The sequence below is a fragment of the Lepidochelys olivacea genome (genome assembly GCF_965140295.1).
Source record: "Lepidochelys olivacea isolate rLepOli2 genome assembly, chromosome: 6".
NCBI lineage: Eukaryota > Metazoa > Chordata > Testudines > Cheloniidae > Lepidochelys > Lepidochelys olivacea.
The window spans coordinates 71,390,252-71,408,920 of NC_140416.1; the positions used below are offsets into that span (position 1 = coordinate 71,390,252).

The 18,669-nt window shown below is 41.1% G+C and overlaps 1 protein-coding gene across 1 annotated transcript in view; it reads right to left on the reverse strand.

Annotated features, from left to right (window-relative positions):
- The window catches only part of RYR3 (ryanodine receptor 3), a gene marked incomplete at its 5' end in the record, with an annotated part of 579,989 nt that overhangs the window by 256,989 nt on the left and 304,331 nt on the right, over nt 1-18,669 (reverse strand). The window contains 2 exons of the mRNA XM_084631721.1: nt 1,187-1,301; nt 3,364-3,637. Of these exons, the coding sequence (XP_084487847.1) occupies nt 1,187-1,301; nt 3,364-3,637 (389 nt within the window). The remainder of the gene's footprint in view (nt 1-1,186; nt 1,302-3,363; nt 3,638-18,669) is intronic.

Here is an 18,669-nt window from a genome sequence, read left to right on the forward strand (position 1 = left end):
TTTATTTTCAAGAACATTCACTGAAAAAAATGCCTAAAAATCTTAGCAAGAATTTGAGTATTTACATTAGAAGTGCACTGTTTGCAAAACAGACTTGTCAAATAGTTACAAATAGTTGGATATAATTTGTGAGCAGAAAAGAAGACCCCTCTAAATTATAAATCTTATGTCCTTAATTTTATAGATGGGGAAATTGTGGCACAGGGAGGGGAAGTGCCTTCCTCAAGGTCACCCAGCAGGCCAGCTGCAGAGCTGGGAATAGAATACAGGTCTTCTGAGTCCCAATCCAGTGCTTTTTATTCCCTAGGCCACATTGCTTATATGTTTATACATATACACCATATGCTTGAGTGAAATATTTGCTACCACAAAATTTAAAAAAAAAAAAAAAACCAAGAGAACACCGCTTTACAATAATATTATGGCAGAGACACAATCCTACAAATAGATGGAATTTGGAAATTCAAAATTAAGACTGTTTTAATTAACCCCATCGTGCAGCTGCTTTCAGTGTTAGCAGTGCAGCCCTTTACCAGTTGTACATGTTTTATGTTTTATCCTGTGTAAGGCTACTTAGTCTACAAGGACATTCAGTTACATACAAACATATAAAAATTAGCTTTACATAGTAACAAACCTCCGTAAAGCACTCAGAATGCATTATTCCTAAAGATGGAACTATATGAAAAGAGGATTGTACATTATGATACAAAGAAAAGGAGCACTTGTGGCACCTTAGAGACTAACCAATTTATTTGAGCATAAGCTTTCGTGAGCTACAGCTCACTTCATGCATCCAATGAAGTGAGCTGTAGCTCACGAAAGCTCATGGTCAAATAAATTGGTTAGTCTCTAAGGTGTCACAAGTACTCCTTTTCTTTTTGCGAATACAGACTAACACGGCTGTTACTCTGAAACCTGTCATTATGATATAGTTTTTCATATCAAACCTAGCAGATCATCTTCTATAATGTTAGTCAGCTTTCTTATATTATCACAAGGAATTACTTTCAATTCTTAACATTAATTCATATCTGATGTCATCCCACTTAGATAAATAATACAGGTATGCATAGCCCATAAACAACATCCTTCTTTCTCTGTGACTGCTTCCTATTACACATCTTAATAGGTTTTTGCTGATGTTCAAGAGATAAAACTAATGATAAAATACTTGGGAAATTACCTGAGATTTATCTCCTCCAAGCACATTTACCATCACTTCCATAACTGTCTCATGCATACCAAGGATTCTCATTAAGTTAGGATGCTGATAAAACACCTTGTTGTTCATTATATCCCTAAATTGGGGGGAAAGTCAATAATGCATTTAAAAAAATCATATTTTCATTTAAATTATCAAAACAGATATTTCAGAAATACAGAATATGTGTTTCAGTGGATAGCATTATTCATATTTCAAGAGTCATTACAAAATGATCATTTTCAGCTCTGAGTTTTTACCACAATAGTGGAAATGTTTGACACTTCTCACACATTAATCATTTTCTTATTTGGCATCAGTTTTCTTTAATTTGATATGAAATATTATGCATCTAATATGCTGATTCCAACTTGAAACACTGCTTTAAACAATTTTTACTTCTGGTCTCCTTGAAGAAAAGACACATTGTATAATGGTCAAAGCACACGATCGTGAGTCAAGAACCGTGGTTCTATTCTTGTTTCTGCCACATTTGTAAAATGGAATTGATAGTTCTTACCTACCTCACAGTGGTGTTTCTGAAGTTTACATCATTAATGTTTGTAACACTTTGAGGTACTTTAAGGGAAGATGCTTTCGGAGTGCAGTACATTTGGAATACATTTTGTACAGCCTCCTTAAGCGGGGATATTTTAACATTTTTACTTTGAGTCCTCTTCATACATATCCTAGCTCTCACGACACTTTATAGGACACAATAGTTTTCCTGGAGATGCAATGGCCCATTGGATATTGCTGGCATTTTAGAAAAAACAGTAAAAAAAACCTGCTTTAGAGGAACATAGAAGACTGGGAATAGGAGTAGGACATGATCTACCTCTTCCAAAAAGGGCTACTGGCAACTTCAATTTCCAAAAGGCTTGATCCAGGCTCACTGAAATCAAAGGCAAAGTGCCCATGGACTTTAATGGTGCAGGATCAGGGCCAAATTGGGAACCACTGTCTTACAGTAATCTGCTAGATACCATATAATGAATTGCTAAATGCAACAAAAAGAACAATTTCTTTGCAGAATAAAATAATAATAATAATAATAATAACCAGACAGAAGGTAAAGGAAAACTTTACATCTGTTGTAAGGGAAAGAAACACCATGTTCAGCTTGTATCAATTCTTGCCTAACGAAGAGTCTTGGAAGATACTATTCAGAAACATTAGGACCATCATCTTGCTTTCTTTCTCTAAATAAAATATTTTCATTCAATTGACTTTCTAATTTTTAAAATCTAAAATATTCTTATTTCATTTCTTACTTAAAATATATGTGACCTGTATGCACACAGAGTAAGTCACACACATGTAGGACTACAACAATAGGCCCAGGCTACAATGAAATTTGTCTAAAGTGGCCAAGGCAGGGACCCACAAAAATCAATTGCTTAAGAGAGGTGGTTTTATAATGGAGGTGGAGCAGAAATGTATTCATTTTATTAGGGAATGCTCCAGGTTAGTCTCTCAAAAACATAATCTTATAAAGGGTTCACTGTCAATACTACCTAGTCTTCTGATTCAAATGTGGTCGGTCATTACTGAGATGGCTTTTTGGGTTTCAACCTAATATCTAATGAAGGCTTGCCTGCTACAAAGATATCAGACAGTCTTTCTTGAGCAATGACTTTTCACTTAAACTTAATAAAATGAAAATAAAATAAAGTGAAGTCAATTTAGAGTTCATGAAAGCCTCTGGATTGACACCAATGGAGATATAAATCCTTTACTTATCCACAAAGCTGGTAAAATGTGGGGGATCAGCAGCCAAAGCTTCAGCATCTCACTATTACTTTTATTAACTGCCACCCTGATCCAGAGGGGCTGTTTTTGGTATGAAAACAAAGTTCAGTCTTTATAATATCCTTGGTAGTCTTGGCCTATACATTCAAATTGGCAGCTAAGGAGCCAACTGAAACCAGCTGTGGTAGTGGTGGATTTTGTGATATGGACACATGCCTTTGAGGAACTGGAATGAGACCACCAGCTAATTTCTCATAGGCTGCAGAATAACTACATAACAGTAGAGTAATGACATTCAGACACTACCTGGGTCAGACTAAAGCCAGTGACCTAGAAATGAAAGGCTCTGCATCCCATTACCAAACCTTTACTCAATACTTAAAAATAAAATGATGTTAATTCCATACCCTAATCCATTAATCATAAGCAATTCCTCTTCTTTTCCCATTCTGACACTGAGAAGGGAGCGAATCTGGCCTAGTGCTGCTAGTAAATTGATTGTATCCTGCACAGAAGCAGCACTAATAGTGTAGGCCTTCCTCAGAGCCTGCAGTAGCTCACCGATGCTGTCATATTGCCTACGAAGTAGGTTGAACATAATCCGGACTAATTCTGGATCTTGGATCTGGTCTTCCTGAGCCCAGCGCACCATAGTCTGAGATATGAGTTCCTTCAAAGTAGCTGAAATAACAAACAAATGATGTAAAACATGAATAACTACTGCAGCAATTGTAAAGAAACCCTGCCAAAGCATTAAAGTACTTATTAATTTGAAACCTCATATGACTAACAGTGGATGATGAAGCACTCACAATATAACAAGAGAGTACAGGCAGACTAATTTCTTAATATGTCATATAAAGACTTTTTTTTAATAAAATTTCCTATTCAGAATTTAATGTAGTACTTTTAAGAAAATTAGGGCTCATGAAAAGTGGCAGGTTGGTAGCAATGAAGAATGAAGCCCTCTACTTAGTCACCAGACTGATACAATATGGGCAGCAGTAAAATTTCCACATGCAGCCTTATCACAATAACATGGGTAACAACAACATCCTTACTGGTAATAAGGTACATGTAAGCGCCAAGCCAATTCATCCTTCATTTCCCGGCTGAGATTAAAAAAATAATTAGGGCTATCAAACCATTACAAAAAATAATCAAAATTAATCGCACTGTTAAACAATAATAGAATACCATTTATTTAAATATTTTGGACGTTTTCTACATTTTCAAATATATTGATTTCAATTACAACATGAAATACAAAGTGTACAGTGTTCACTTTATATTTATTTTTATTACAAATATTTGCACTGTAAAAAACAAAAGAAACAGTATTTTTCAATACACCTAATACAAATACTGTAGTGCAAATCTCTTTATTATGAAAGTTGAACTTATAAATGTAGAATTTTGTACAACAAATAACTGCATTCAAAAATAAAACAATGTAAAACTTTAGAGCCTACAAGTCCACTCAGTCCTATTTCTTGTTTAACCAACTGCTCAGACAAACAAGTTTGTTTACATTTGCAGGAGATAATGCTGCCTGCTTCTTGTTCACGTCACCTGAAAGTGCAAACAGGCATTCACGTGGCACTGTTGCAGCCAGCGTCACAGGACATTTACATGCCAGATGTGCTAAAGATTCATGTCTCTTCATGCTTCATCCACCATTCCAGAGGACATGCATCCAGGCTGATGACAGGTTCTGCTGGATAACAATCCAAAGCAGTGCAGATTGACGCATGTTCATTTTCATCATCTGAGTCAGATGCCACCAGCAGAAGGCTGATTTTCTTTTTTGGTGGTTCGGGTTCTGTAGTTTCTGCATCGCAGTGTTGCTCTTTTAAGACTTCTGAAAGCATGCGCCACACCTTGTCCCTGTCAGATTTTGGAAGGCACTTCAGATTCTTAAACCTTGGGTCTAGTGCTGTAGCTATCTTTAGAAATCTCACATTGGTACCTTCTTTGCGTTTTGTCAAATCTGCAGTGAAAGTGTTCTTAAAATGAACAACATGTGCTGAATCATCATCCGAGATGCCTATAACATGAAATTAGGGCAACCAGATGTCCCGATTTTATACGGACAGTCCCAATTTTGGGGTCTTTTTCTAATATAGGCTCCTATAACCCTCCACCCCCGTCCCAATTTTTCACATTTGCTGTCTGGTCACCCTACAGGAAATATATGGCAGAATGCAGGTAAAACAGAGCAGGAGACATACAATTCTCCCCCAAGGAGTTCAGTCACAAATTTAATTAATGTATTATTGTTTTAACGAGCATCATCAGCATGGACACATGTCCTCTGGAATGGTGGCTGAAGTATGAAGGGGCATACAAATGTTTAGCATATCTGGCACGTAAATACCTTGCATGCTGGCTACAAAAGTGCCATGCCAATGCCTGTTCTCACTTTCTGGTGACATTGTGAATAAGAAGTGGGCAGCATTATCTCCCGTGAATGTAAACAAACTTGTTTGTCTTAGTGATTGGCTGAATAAGAAGTAAGACTGAGGGGACTTGCAGGTTCTAAAGTTTTACATTGTTTTGTTTTTGAGTGCAGTTATGTAACAAAAATCTACATTTGTAAGTTGCACTTTCATGATAAAGAGATTGCACTACATTACTTGTATGAGGTGAACTAAAATACTATTTCATTTATCATTTTACAGTGCAAATATTTGTAACAAAAATAATATAAAGTGAGCAGTGTACACTTTGTATTCTGTATTGTCATTGAAATCAATATATTTGAAAATGTAGAAAAACATTCAAAAAATTTAATACATTTCAACTGATATTCTATTGTTTAACAGTGTGATGCTAGAGTTTCCTGTGCTGCTTCAGAGATACCATGCACTTTCAACTCATACTGTTATGGGTAATTATGAACTTCTATTAAAATATAGTATGTTTTATAGAACAAGAGCCATACCCCAGATTTTTAAAGGCTCCTAACTCCCTTTAAATATGTGGCCCACTGCCGGTCTAGTACTATAAGCATAGAATTGAGATGTAAGAACTACTGAGTTCTAATCTCAATTCTTATATTCTTGATTCGCTGTGTGGTTTTAGGCAAGGTAATTAATACCACTTCATTAGGTTACCCACCTGTACAATAAAATTAATATCACCTATCTCACAGCACTGTTATGCTGATTTATTAGTAAGTCAGTAAATTTATAGAGAGGTTTGAAGATTAAAAGCATTAAGATGAGCTGGGCAAATAGAGCAAAAATGTGTTCATAATCATTCATACAAATAAAACCAATTGCTTTGTTGTTATTTAGGGACTGCTTTTCTTTTATTATTTGCAAAGATTCCAGTAAGCAAGCATTTATTTGCAAGAATGTTCATGGAGAGCAAAAGTGTTGCAAGTGCTAACATGGATAAATAGTCCCAAGAGTATTTACACCAAAAGTCCTCTCTCATGGTCATTTTGAAAATCTCTTATTTATTGTTCACACAACAGATTAGAATTATAGTAGCTCAAAGATAACTCACTGAAAGATAAGGGAATTATCCTTTTTTTCCATAAAGCTTAAGTCATCCAATAAGAAAACAGAAACACAACTATCTGACATAGGTGAGCAATTACACAGAATGAGTAGCTAAAAAACCCACAAACTAATAAAGCATATGCTTGTGATTTTTTCCACACACAATCTACAGTGTACAATTTTTTTGTTCAAACATTTCAGGGAATAATAAACAAATCTGTAAAACACCACAAACCTGTTTGTAGATAATTCACAAAGGGAAAAAGGGGACTATGTTTATCAAAAACTATTTGCTCCAAGAAATTTGCCCAGCTCTACTGAGGAAGGAAGACATTTGAAATTAAAAGATAGTACATGCCAAAGACATTGATCTTTTTTTTAAAAAAAAATCACTTTAATGAATTTACAGAGTAAGTATATCCTTGGAAAATTTATCTTTGGAATTCAAGTTGGCTAATCTCCAGAATGTGAGCTATGAGGCTTAAATGACCTCTATGTACATTATAAATAATTGAGGTGGGAGGGAGACGTAATGTTTTTTCCATGAATTTAAAACTGGTTTATTTCTGAATTCACCAATTAATCTATTATCCTGTAATAAGCAAATTCTTTATCATCAAGTAGAACAAACTGCAAATGAGCAGCCCTACCCCCCCAAACCAACAAACAACAACAACAACAACTTTATTTGTAATTTGTATGAGCTAGCCTTAGAGCACAAAAGAGAGACCCAAGAAGCTGTTTAGCCATACACAGATAGAAGTCTTGCAAGCTAATATATCTGACAGACTGGCATACAAAGTCTGGAGTTGCTGAATATACACATACAGGTGTTATCCATAATACCTGATAATATTAGATATATAAATATCAAACTACGATTAGATTTTATCTTCATTGTTCTTCAATAAGGTTTTAATGTCAATTATTAAAATACCTGTCTCTGCTGGTACTCTTTTCAGGAGTCCAGCCAGAATATGACACAAATATAAATATTAATATTTGTGGAGAACTGAAAAAAGTCATGAGGTTTCTGATCTGGTTGAACTAAGATGTTCTGGAGATTTTGCAAAGTCTGTTTCAGTGAGATTTCTAGTCCAATTACCAGTACACAGAGATTTATATGCAAAGAGCTTTGCTAATCACTGATCTATCTATCTATTCCTTTCATCAAGCTTCCCAGTTTTAATTTAGTGTGCTTCTTTAGCAATGGTTTATCTGCACTGAAGCAAAACAGTAGTTAAGGAAATACAACTAACAGTAGCATTATTCCAGTAAGTATAGCATACAGACCTACATTTTGATAATGTTCTAACATTCAATCTAGAATCAGAGATGCTACAACAAAGCAGTAAAAAGCTCTCAAAGTGCTTTATTATAGACTTTTGGTTTTCAACCCACTATATGCTGGCTGTGTGTGCCCAAAGCTATTCAGTGAAATACACAGAATTTGAAAACAGTAAAGCTTTATAAAAAGGAATGAAAGAGAGACAAAAATTTGACCTTTATTTACAATGAAAATAGAAGTATTTTCTTCACCCTAGCCACATGACTATGAGGAAAGGTTGAAAAATGGGCACTTTTAGTGTTGAGAAAAGAAGACTGAGGGAGGGCCCTAATAAGTTTTCAAATATGTTAAGGGATGTTATAAAGAGGATGGTAATCCGTTGTTCTCCATATCCACAGAAGCTAGAGCAAGTGGTAATGGACTTAATCCTCAGCAAGGGAGATTTAGGTTAGATATTAGGAAAAAAATTCTAGTTAAGTTCTGGAATAGGCTTCCAAGGGAAACTGTGGAATTCCCATGATTGGAGGTTTTTAAGAACAGGTTGGACAAACACCAGTCTGATTATCTAGGCTTACTTGGTCCTGCCCCAGTGTAGGAGGCTGAACCTAATGACCTGTTAAAGTTCCTTCCAGCCCTACATTTCTATAATTCTATGAAAACATTTTACAGATTGAATATGAGGCTTATGTGATTGTCATAAGTATAAATGTTTCTTTAAACAATTTATGTAATTGTTGTAATAATTATGAATTATTATTACATTTATGAATAATTATGTTACATTTACTCAATTAATGTACAAAACATTTAAACAATAAATCATTATATCAATGAGTAAGGCTTTATCAATCATATTTAGTTCTTTTAAACTAGTTTAGTGCTTCTAAGCTAGACAACAAAGGAGGGTCTAAATTATGAGAGGCTTTCATTAAAGTAGGAGGTGTAAATTAGGTTATGTGCAAACTTGATGTACACCATGATAGTCATGGCTACATTTGTGTATCATGCCTTACTCAACACAGTGTCCGAAATGGTACTTGATCAAGAACAGAGAAAGCAGATATGAAGCAATTAAATGATATTATTTCTCTCTTGTGGGCAAATATCAGGATAAACTGTAGTTCAGTTAGATGTCACTGGCAAGGTCAGACAGTGCTCTCTACCAGGTTGGTCTGACAAAAATGGTATGTTGCATACATTCCTGTCTGTCACTGACAACACAAGGCAATTGTTTGTCCTCATGGACAAGGATGCATAGAACACATTCTTCCCTCCCTCCTCTTGGCTGGGGGAAGAATCTAGGAGTCCGCTGAGAGACCGGACTCCATACCACGGAACTGAGATTGGAGGCTGAGTCTCCTCTGCATGCATTTGGGGAATCTAGCCAGAAGCAACAGGGTCAACAGAAGAGCAACAAGAAATGTTGTTTCTCTACCTGTCACACTCATGCACACATTCAGCAAGAAAAGGCACAGAATATCTATTTGCTGCTGCTGAAATTAATGAAGCATTCTCTCCTGCAAACCAGCTCACTTTCTATAGGACCAGAAAACTGCAAGTTTTCTTTCAAGAAAAAAGGAGACTAACTGCCTTTTACGTGTGTGTGTGTGTGTGTGTGTGTGTGTGTGTGAGAGAGAGAGAGAGAGATTATGAAATTTATTGGTTTACAGAAAGTCAAAAATGATGATACCAACCCTTTAATTAGTGCAAAGCAGAATTTGCTTCAGTTTATGTAAACCAGTAGCATTTTGAAGGATCAGATCAAAGTGGGCACCCCCATTGGCTTGCTTAAGACATGTTTTAAGTAGAGATGAGAGTAGTTTAATTTTTGCTAGTAACCCACAGATTTGGTTATATCAACACAGCATGAACAAAAAGGTGGGTACACAAGACCATGTTCCTATCTGCATACTACATCCTATTTTTAGCATACAACACCTCTTAAATGCAATACTAAAGTGGTTTAAAAGGACAGAGTTAGCTTGAAAAACATATTTTAAAAGTTTCATTTCCCCTGAATTAAGTTACTAGTGACATCTACAAATCATTTTCATAATGCGTATGTAATTCTCCTGTTTTATCACTTACTCGGATATACTAATTCTTTTGCAGAACAAGAGACTTTGTTATGTACACATCTTGGCGCTTGCTGCTGCCTTCTGTCAGCATTTTGCCATCATCCTGCCCACGCACTGCTCTAGGAATGCACTCTCATCTATTCATTCTATTGAAGGGCATATGAGGAGAGCAACTGCTCCAGTTTGTGTATTAGAGGTGTGAATGTAATAAACAAGCAGACTATTTTATTATATCACTACTAAATAGTATTTTGCATGGAGGTGGAGTTCCTTCCCCCCCACAAAAGCATTTAGGCTCCCACATGAAAGTTTAGAAAGGCAACCCCCTGCAACAGAATTTCAGGAGAGTAGCCCAGCCTCCGACCCCTAATGTCATACAGTCATAGGAATGTAGGGCTGGAAGGGACCTCCAGAGGTTATTTAGCCCAGCCACTTGAACTGAGGCAGGACCAAGTAAACCTAGACTATCCCTGACAGGTGTTTGTCCAACTTGTTTTTAAAGACTTCCAATGACGGGGATTCCTTGGAGGCCTATTACAGAACAATATTTATAGTTGGAAAGAATTTCCTAATATTTAACCTAAATCTCCCTGCTGCAGATTATGCCCATTAGTTCTTGCCCTACCTTCTGTGGACATGGAAAACAACTATAGGTTGTCACTGTACTATTTATAACAGCTCTTAAACACATCTGAAGATTCTTATCAGGTCTCCCTTCAGTCTTCTTTTCTCAGCACTAAACATGCACAGTTTTTTAACCTTTCCTCATAGGTCAGGTTTTCTAAACCTTTTATAATTTTTGTTGCTTTCCTCTTTACTCTCTCCAATTTGTCCACATCGTTCCTGAAGTGTGGTGCCTAGAATACGACACAGTTTTTCAGTTGAGGCCTCACCCATGCTGAGAAGAGCTGGACAACTACCTCCCTATCCTACATACAACACTCCTGTTAATATATCCCAGAATGATATTAGCCTTTTTCACAACTGCATCACATTGCTAACTCTTATTCAATTTGTGATCCACTATAATCCCCATTATCCTCCATGGTTTCCCCACAAGCTGCTCTTACTGATTTTAATGATTTGCATTTATGGATTTTAAAATGATACAAAAGTAAAAACAGAAAAGCTACAAAACTCCCAAACATTTTGCGAAGTCCCAGACTGCCATACCACTGCTCCCCTACAACATCTCCTTATTGATTTCATGTTTTCATTTATATAACAGAGAAATTCTTCCTGTATTACATGTAATTCTTCACTTTTGTCATTGATGACACATATAAGGATTCACCTAAAGGAATTTATTGCCATGTTAACATAATAATCTTTTAAAAGTGTGACACAAGGGCTTTTCTACTTTCTAACAATCTCTACACAGTGAAAACTGCAGTTCCGTGACCAAAATATTCTAGTAATAATCACATAATTTTATTCCAGTATTTTATTCTATTATATTCTAGTATTGTCACATAATTTTAACATTTGACTACTTTGAAGAACTACATCTGCAACAAGACATTTAAAAATACAATCTACTGACCACAAAAATAATCAGGCTACTTTTCGCAGACAACTTACATTATACACAAGTTGTAAGAGAAGATGAAAAAATAATAATGTGTACCTAAATGATTAAACTGAATCTATAAATCCTGAATAATTATAAATTCATTACATGGCATCTTAACTATCTCTGTAAATACTCCAGAGGCATTAACAGGCGGCAGATTATGCTTCAGTGCTCTAAACAAGTATCTTTTCTTGCTTACAAAGTACCCTGGGTTGTTGTAATTTGACTCCTTCCACAAAGCTTTAAATGAGAGATAGATGTGTATGAGTGAACACAGCTGCTAACTAAGACAGTATATGTGTGAAACAGTAATCCAGATAGCTTATCTGACATTTTGTTGGGGGTACCATTTTCTAAGTTTACTGTAGGCTGCACAAATTCAGAAGGATCAACCTTTGGTATTATAGGGCTGAAGTCCTGAAGATACAGATAAGATATTAGAAGCATGACTCAGAAATTTATTATTATTAACAAACACTGATAAGTACAGAGAATTGTTTTTAATAGTCAACCATTAAAAGTAGCAGCAGCCTTAGGAAGTGATAACATGTTTCTAATTTACAAATATACAACATCCTATCTGAAAAACTGTTGATAGCTTTAGTGTATTATATGATTTATGACAATACTTGTAGTATTCCCTAGCTGATCTTTAATTGCTCTAGAAAGAATTTAAATAGATGTAGAATATTTAAAGCAATATATTCCTTTAAATTATTTTTTAAAACTATGAGTATTAACTGCAATAAAAAGATATAAAAAACAGTTACTCACCTTCTCATAACTATTGTTCTTCGAGATGTGTTGCTCATATCTATTCCAATTGGGTGTGCATGCCGCGTGCACAGTCATCAGAAAGTTTTTCCCCTGGCAGCACCAGTCAGGTTGGCTGTGGAGCCCCCGGGAGTGGCGCCTTCATGGTGCTCAATATATGACCCTGCCAACCCGGCACCTCCTTAGTTCCTTCTTGCCAGTTACTCTGACAGAGGCGAAGATGGGTGGGTTTGGAATGGACATGAGCAACACATTTCAAAGAACAACAGTTACGAGAAGGTGAGTAACCGTTTTTCTTCTTCAAGTGCTTGCTCATATCGATTCCAATTAACGGTGACTCCCAAGCCTCACCTAGGCAGTGCGGTTGTAGTTATGGAATCGCTGATTGGAGCACCCCTCTGCCAAAAACTGCATCATCTCTGGCATTGTGGATGATAGTGTAATGAGATGTGAACATATTTACCGAGGACCAAGTTGTTGCCCTACAGATTTCTTGTATAGGGACCTGGGCCAGGATTGCCGTTGATGAGGCCTGGGCCCTCATGGAGTGTGCCATAAGAGCCGGGGCTGGTATTTTGGCCAGCTCGAGCATTTGCATGATGTGATCCAGAAAGATATTCTTTGAGATGAGACCGGGAGTCCTTTCATCCAGTCTGCCACCGCTATGAACAACTGGTTCGACTTCCTGAATGGCTTAGTACACTCAATTAGAAAGCTAGTGCTTGCTGAACATCGAGGGAGTGCAGCCTCTGCTCATGGCTACTGGCATGAGGCTTAGGGTAAAAAACAGGCAGGAAAATGTCCTGACTAGTGTGGAAGTGTAACACAACTTTAGGAAGAAAGGCCGGGTGAGGTCTGAGTTGCACCTTATCCCTGTGGAAAATCATATGAGGTGGGTCTGAGGTAAGGGCCTTTAACTCAGACACCCTCCTTGCTGAGGTAATGGTGACCAGAAAGGCTACCTTCCATGACAGATAGAGAAGGGAGCAAGTCACCAGCGGTTCACATGGGGGCCCCATTAGCCTGGAGAGGACCAGGATAAGGGCCCACGTGGGGACAGGCTGTCTGATCTGGGAATGTAGGTGTTCCAGACCCTTGAGGAACTGACCAACCACAGGGTTGGCAAAGACAGAGCAACCAGACACTCCTGGGTGGAAGACTGAGATAGCAGTGAGGTGTACCTTTATGGAGGATAATGTCAGGCCTTGCTGTTTCAGGTGCAGAAGGTAATCTAAGATGAGAAGTGCCTGGAGAGGGGGTGTATGATGCTGATCACACCAACAAGTAAATCACTTCCACTTTCCCAGATATGTGGCTTTAGTGGAGGGCTTCCTGCTACCGAGTAGGATCTCCCTTACTTGTTCTGAGTACAGAAGCTCCATGGGGTTCAGCCATGAAGCTTTCAAGCTGTGAAGTGGAGGGACTGCAGGTCGGGGTGATGAAGGCAACTGTGGTCCTGAGTGATTAGATCAGGGAGGAGAGGCAACGAGACCGGGGCATCCACTGACAGTTCTAGGAGTGTGGTGTACCAATGTTGTCGAGGCCACACTGGTGGTACCAGAATTATCTCTGCCCCATCCCTACGGACCTTGAGTAGGAACTTTTGCACGAGAGCGGATGGGGGAAAAGGTGCAGAGTAGGTGACCTTCCCAGGGTAGCAAGAATAAGTCCGTGATTGATCCCGAGCTGTGTCTCTGGAAAGAGCAGAACATTGGGCACTTCCTGTTGCTCTGGGTGGCGAACAGGTTGACCTGGGGAAACGCCCATCTTTGGAACACGAGGTGTATGACATTTGGCTGGATGGACCACTCATGATTGTAGATGGACCTGCTGAGATGGTCGGCCAGTGCATTGTGAACTCCTGGTAGATAGGATGCTTCCAGGTGAATCGAGTGGGCTACTCAGAACTCCCATAGCTGAGGACTTCCTGACATAGGGGAGAGGACTGGGCTTCATCCTGCCTGTTGATGTAAAACATGGCAATGGTGTTGTCCTTCAGAACTGCTACACACTGACCTCGTAGTTGGGCCTGAAAGGTCTGGCATGCTAGTTGCACTGCTCTCAGCTCCCTGATGTTGATATGGAGGGAGAGCTCATCCTGCGAACAAAGGCCCTGCATTTGGAGCTCTTTCAAATGCGCACTCCATCCCAGAGCTGATGCATCCATTCCTAGGGATAAGGAAGGCTGAGGCTTCTGAACGGGACTCCTTTGCACACAGTCTGAGGGTCGAGCCACCATTGAAGGGACCTGGCACCATGACCACTGAATTCAAGCTGTTGCATCCCAGGTGGTAGGCCGAAGCGAGCCAAGCCTGTAGAGGCCTGAGCCTCAGTCTGTCATGCCGGGTCACATAAGTGCAGGCTGCCATGTAGCCGAGGAGACTCAGGCATCCCCTTGCTGTAGTGATCGGGTATTGCCTAAGGCCTTGAATGATGTCCGTGATGTTTTGGAAACGGGGCTCTGGCAAAAGAGCTCTTGCATGCACCGAGTTTAACACCACCCTGATGCATACTATTCTTTGGGTCGGTTCCAAGGTTGAGTTTGTCAAGTTCAGGAGGCGACCCAGTCTCTCAAATGTGGATCTGACCAATCTGATTTGAAACTCCACCTGTCCCCTGGTGCGGCCCCTGAGCGGCCAGTTGTCGAGGTAGGGGTATACCTGCACATGCCTCGGACAGAGGAAAGCGGCCATGACCGACATGCACTTGGTGAACACTCGGGGGGCTGTTGAGAGGCCAAATGGAAGGACCGTGAATTGATAATGCTTGTGGTCTATCACAAAGCATAGGAATCGCGTGCATGCAGGTTGAATAGCTATATGGAAGTATGTGTCTTTCATGTTGAGGGCGGCATACCAGTTTCCTGGATCCAGGGAAGAAATAATGGTGACCAGGGAGACCATGCAGAATTTCAACTTTACCATGAACTTGAGTCCTTACAGATCTAGAATGGGTCTGAGATCTCCCCCCACCCTTTGGCCTTGGGGATTAGGAAGTATTGGGAATAGAATCCCTTGCCCCTGAGCTCCTGAAGAACCTCCTCCACTGCTCCCACGGCGAGGAGCGCTTGCACCTCCTGGATAAGGAGTTGCTCGTGAGAAGGGTCCCTGAAGAAGGAAGGGGAAGGGGGGTGGAAGGAAGGGCAGGAGCAGAAATGGAGAGAGTATCCCACTTCCACCATGTGGAGGACCCAGCGGTCCGAAGTTATTTGGGACCAAGCATAGTAGAAGGGGAACAGACAATTCAAAAAAGACAGAGAAGGATCCGGAAGTGAGGCTGGTGTGCCATCCTTGGGTGCACCTTCAAAAGGCCTGCTTGGAACCCAATGATAGTTTATTTGAGCCCTTGCCCTGCCCAGACGGGGGGTTGGAAGGCTTTCGTCTGCCATTCCTGCCCCTTCTCCTATAAAAATCCTGCCTTGGCTGAGGAGGATAGGAGCATTCCTGCTGCTGCTGTGGCTTGAAATGTTTACATTGGGTTGCCAGGGTGTGCATACCCAAGGATTTCGTGGTAGCCCTTTAGTCCTTTAGGCTATGCAGCCTTGAGTCAGTCTGCTCTGCAAACAGACCTGCCTCATCAAAAGGCATGTCCTGTATGATCTATTGAACCTTGGATGGGAGTACTGAGATCTGCAGCCATGAGCTATGCCTCATGGTGATACCGGAGGACAAGGTGCACGCTGCCGAGTCCACAGCATCCAGTGAGGCCTATAAAGAGATTAATGCCACTGCCTTGCCCTCCTCCACTATTGCTCCAAACTCCTTCCTGGACTTAGTAGGCACCAGCTCCTTAAACTTGACCATCGAGTTCCAGAAATTGAACCTGTACCTACTCAGAATTGCCTGCTGGTTGGCAATCCTGAGTTGTAACCCACCCCGTAGAATATACTTTGCACCCAAATAAATCCAGGAGCTTGGCATCCTTGGACTTAGGCGCTGGGACTTGTTGTCCCTGCCTCTCCACCTTGTTTACTGCAGCCATCACCAACTAGCAAGGCTGCGGGTGTGTGAAGAGGTATTCATACCCCTTAGATGGGATGAAATACTTCCTCTCCACACCCTTTGCGGCGGGAGGGATGGAGGCCGGGATCTTCCAAATGATCTTAGCATTGGCCTGTATAGTCTTGATGAGAGGTAGAGCTGCCCTCAGTGGACCTCCTGGGGCCAGGATGTTGACCATCGGGTCCTCCGACTCCACCACCTCCTCAGCCTGCAAGCCCATATTTCGCGCCACCCTGTGAAGGAGATCCTGGTGGGCACAGTCCAGGAACAGAGGTGCAGTCCAGAAACGGAGGTGCCTGCAACTGCCTCATCCAGGGAGAAGACGAGGAGGCTAATGGTGGAACAGGGTCCTCCTGACCCTCTTGGTCTCCAGGGGCCTCCTGTCCTGCCTCTCTGACTGGGACAACCAAACCTGGATCAGGCTGAGGAACTGGGGTTGGTTCCAGGGGAGGGCAAGCAAACGGTACTTCCTCAGCACCCCTGGGGGTGTGATGACTGGTGGAAGCCTCCGGCATCTGCGGTTCAGAGGTCGCCAAATGGGAACCTTTAGATTGGGTGCCCTGGGCCTGGTGGTACACCCACAGGGTCCAAAATGGCCACTGCACTAGTCCCTGCCACTGCACAGGCTATGGCTCTGCCTCCACCTCAGGCCTTCCACGGCCCAACCAGTGCCAACCCTGCTCCAAGTATCTAGACCCTGTCTCTGAGGCTGAAGACGGGGACCAGGACCGTGATGACCAGGGTGGTGCCGAGCAGAGTGGACTGGTGAATGGCGCAATGCTAGGGAGTGGTGCCGCAATCTGGAGTGGTGCCACGATCGGGATCTGTGTGGGGTCGCTGATTGGTGCCAGGAGTGGGACTTGCTGCGCGACCGGGATCGACACGAGGATCAGCATCACAAGCGGGAGTGCTGGTGTGACCTGGAGTGGTGCCGCGAGTATGACCAGTGCCACAATTGCGAGTGGCACCAGGACTCCGAGCGATGCCATGATTCCATCAGCGGTGCCGAGGGACAGAGCATTGCCAGTTTGCCTCTAGACAGTGCCACACATTGCGGTACTGGAGGCTTGGCACAAAGGGCTGGGGACTTCGACACCGTTATGGCAATGAGTTCCCTCATGGCCTCAAAGGTGTCTGGGCAATTCCACCTCTTCGATGACCTGGCCTGGGGAGTCCAATGGCACCGGACTCTACAGTCCCCCTTGCGGGGCCGAAGTCGACGGTGCTGGCTCCAAAGTCTTTTGGCACGGGGTGCTCCTCTCTTGGATGTGCCCCACTGGCCGGCTCCAAAGGGGTGGGTCTCTGAGTTGGAGAGCCACTCCTCCCCTGCTTCTAGTGCCGCTTCTGTACCGGGGAATGGGACCAGTGCTGAGTCGATCTCACCAATTTTGGCACTGGGAAGCAGCAGTGCCGCATGTCTCTGACAGAATCTTTCCGCGGTGCTGCTTCCACCACTGCTGCCAGGACACTGCGCACCAATGAGCATAGGGTTAGGTTGCGATCTGAGTGCCACCTCCATAAGGAGCTGCTTGAGGTGAAAGTCTCACTCCTTTTTTGTTCTGGAGCGAAACCCTTTACAAACCTTGCACTTGTCTGCTTGGTGTGCTTCCCCCAGACACTTTAAACAAGCGTTGTGGGAGTCACCCATTGGCATGGGCTTGTTGAAGGACTTGCAGGGCTTGAACCTCTGGGACTTTGGCATGTAAGTCCCCCATGGTAAACCCCCCAGACCAACATCTAACTAACCACTAACTATAAGAACTAAGAACTAACTAAGAAGTACAAAGTACAGTCCAGATAGAAGCTAGGGAAACGTGGAGAGCTTGCAAAGCAAGAAGCCACTGTTCCAACGACGGTTTCTGGTGGTAAGAAGGAACTGAGGAGTCGCCGGGTCGGCAGGGTCATATATTGAGCGCTATGAAAGCACCACTCCAAGGGGCTCCAAAAGTCAACCCAATGGGTGCTGCTAGGGAAAAAACTTTCTGATGACTGTGCACGCAGTGCACACACACCTAATTCGAATTGAAGAACAATTTTTCATTCTCATTTTCCGTATGCATGAAAATGAAAAATTACATTGGTCACCTTTAACATTTCCAATTGCTTAAAAGCCTATTCTTACTAAGACTTGTACATGTGCTTAACTTTTCCCATTGTGAGCAGGCCCACTGCCTTCAACAACACATGCACAAGCCTTTGCAGGATCAGGACCTAGTACAATTAAACGTGACACAGAATACTACAAGAAATGATGTACCAAATAAGAAAACTGATAAGGTTTTGAGGAGAACACTGTATTTTGCATTTTAATGCAGGCTTTTAGTAGTTTAAAATGCTCCAATTAAAATGGGCATAAAATAACAGTGAGAATAAAAATTGTGTGTGTTTATTGTAGATAATTTGTTTGTGATTTTTTAACATGTTAATAATAGGATTGCTTTTATTATAATTACTTCAATTCTTTCTAAAATATTTAAACAATAGGGAGGA